At 45.4% G+C, this 434-nt stretch overlaps 1 protein-coding gene across 1 annotated transcript in view; it reads left to right on the forward strand.

Annotated features, from left to right (window-relative positions):
• DET1 (de-etiolated homolog 1 (Arabidopsis)) overlaps window positions 1–434 on the forward strand; it is a 10,011-nt gene that overhangs the window by 3,758 nt on the left and 5,819 nt on the right. The window contains 1 exon segment of the mRNA XM_009871822.1: window positions 324–432. Within this exon segment, the coding sequence (XP_009870124.1) occupies window positions 324–432 (109 nt within the window).

The raw sequence follows: 434 nt of genomic DNA on the forward strand, positions 1-434 counted from the left end.
CTTTAGAAAGTATTTTGGATTCAGTGAAGGGCAGGGAAGAACAGAAAACAGAAATAGAGACATCCAGTTTGAGCTGAAAAATTGGAAGCCCAGTAAGTTGTTTTGGTTTTTTTTTCCCCCACAAATAATCACAGTTAAGAGGTGGATAATTTGGTACCTGCTGAGGCATTTGGATAGCAGAATGGATTAGCATGGGGATGTGGGATTCTCCTGCACTGCAGAGAAATTTGGATTGGGTCTGCAGTGTCATATGGGGGAGAAGGAAGGGACAACTTCCCACCTGTGCTCTCCTGGGTAACCGCTGCCTTTGCCTTTCTCCTTAGCCTTCATTTTTTGTCGTGTACAACATGGTGACCACAGAGGTTATTGCTGTGTTCGAGAATACATCCGACGAGCTGCTGGAGCTGTTCGAGAACTTCTGTGACCTCTTCAGG

This window comes from Apaloderma vittatum, unplaced genomic scaffold (assembly GCF_000703405.1).
Source record: "Apaloderma vittatum isolate BGI_N311 unplaced genomic scaffold, ASM70340v1 scaffold22676, whole genome shotgun sequence".
Classification (NCBI taxonomy): Eukaryota; Metazoa; Chordata; class Aves; order Trogoniformes; family Trogonidae; genus Apaloderma; species Apaloderma vittatum.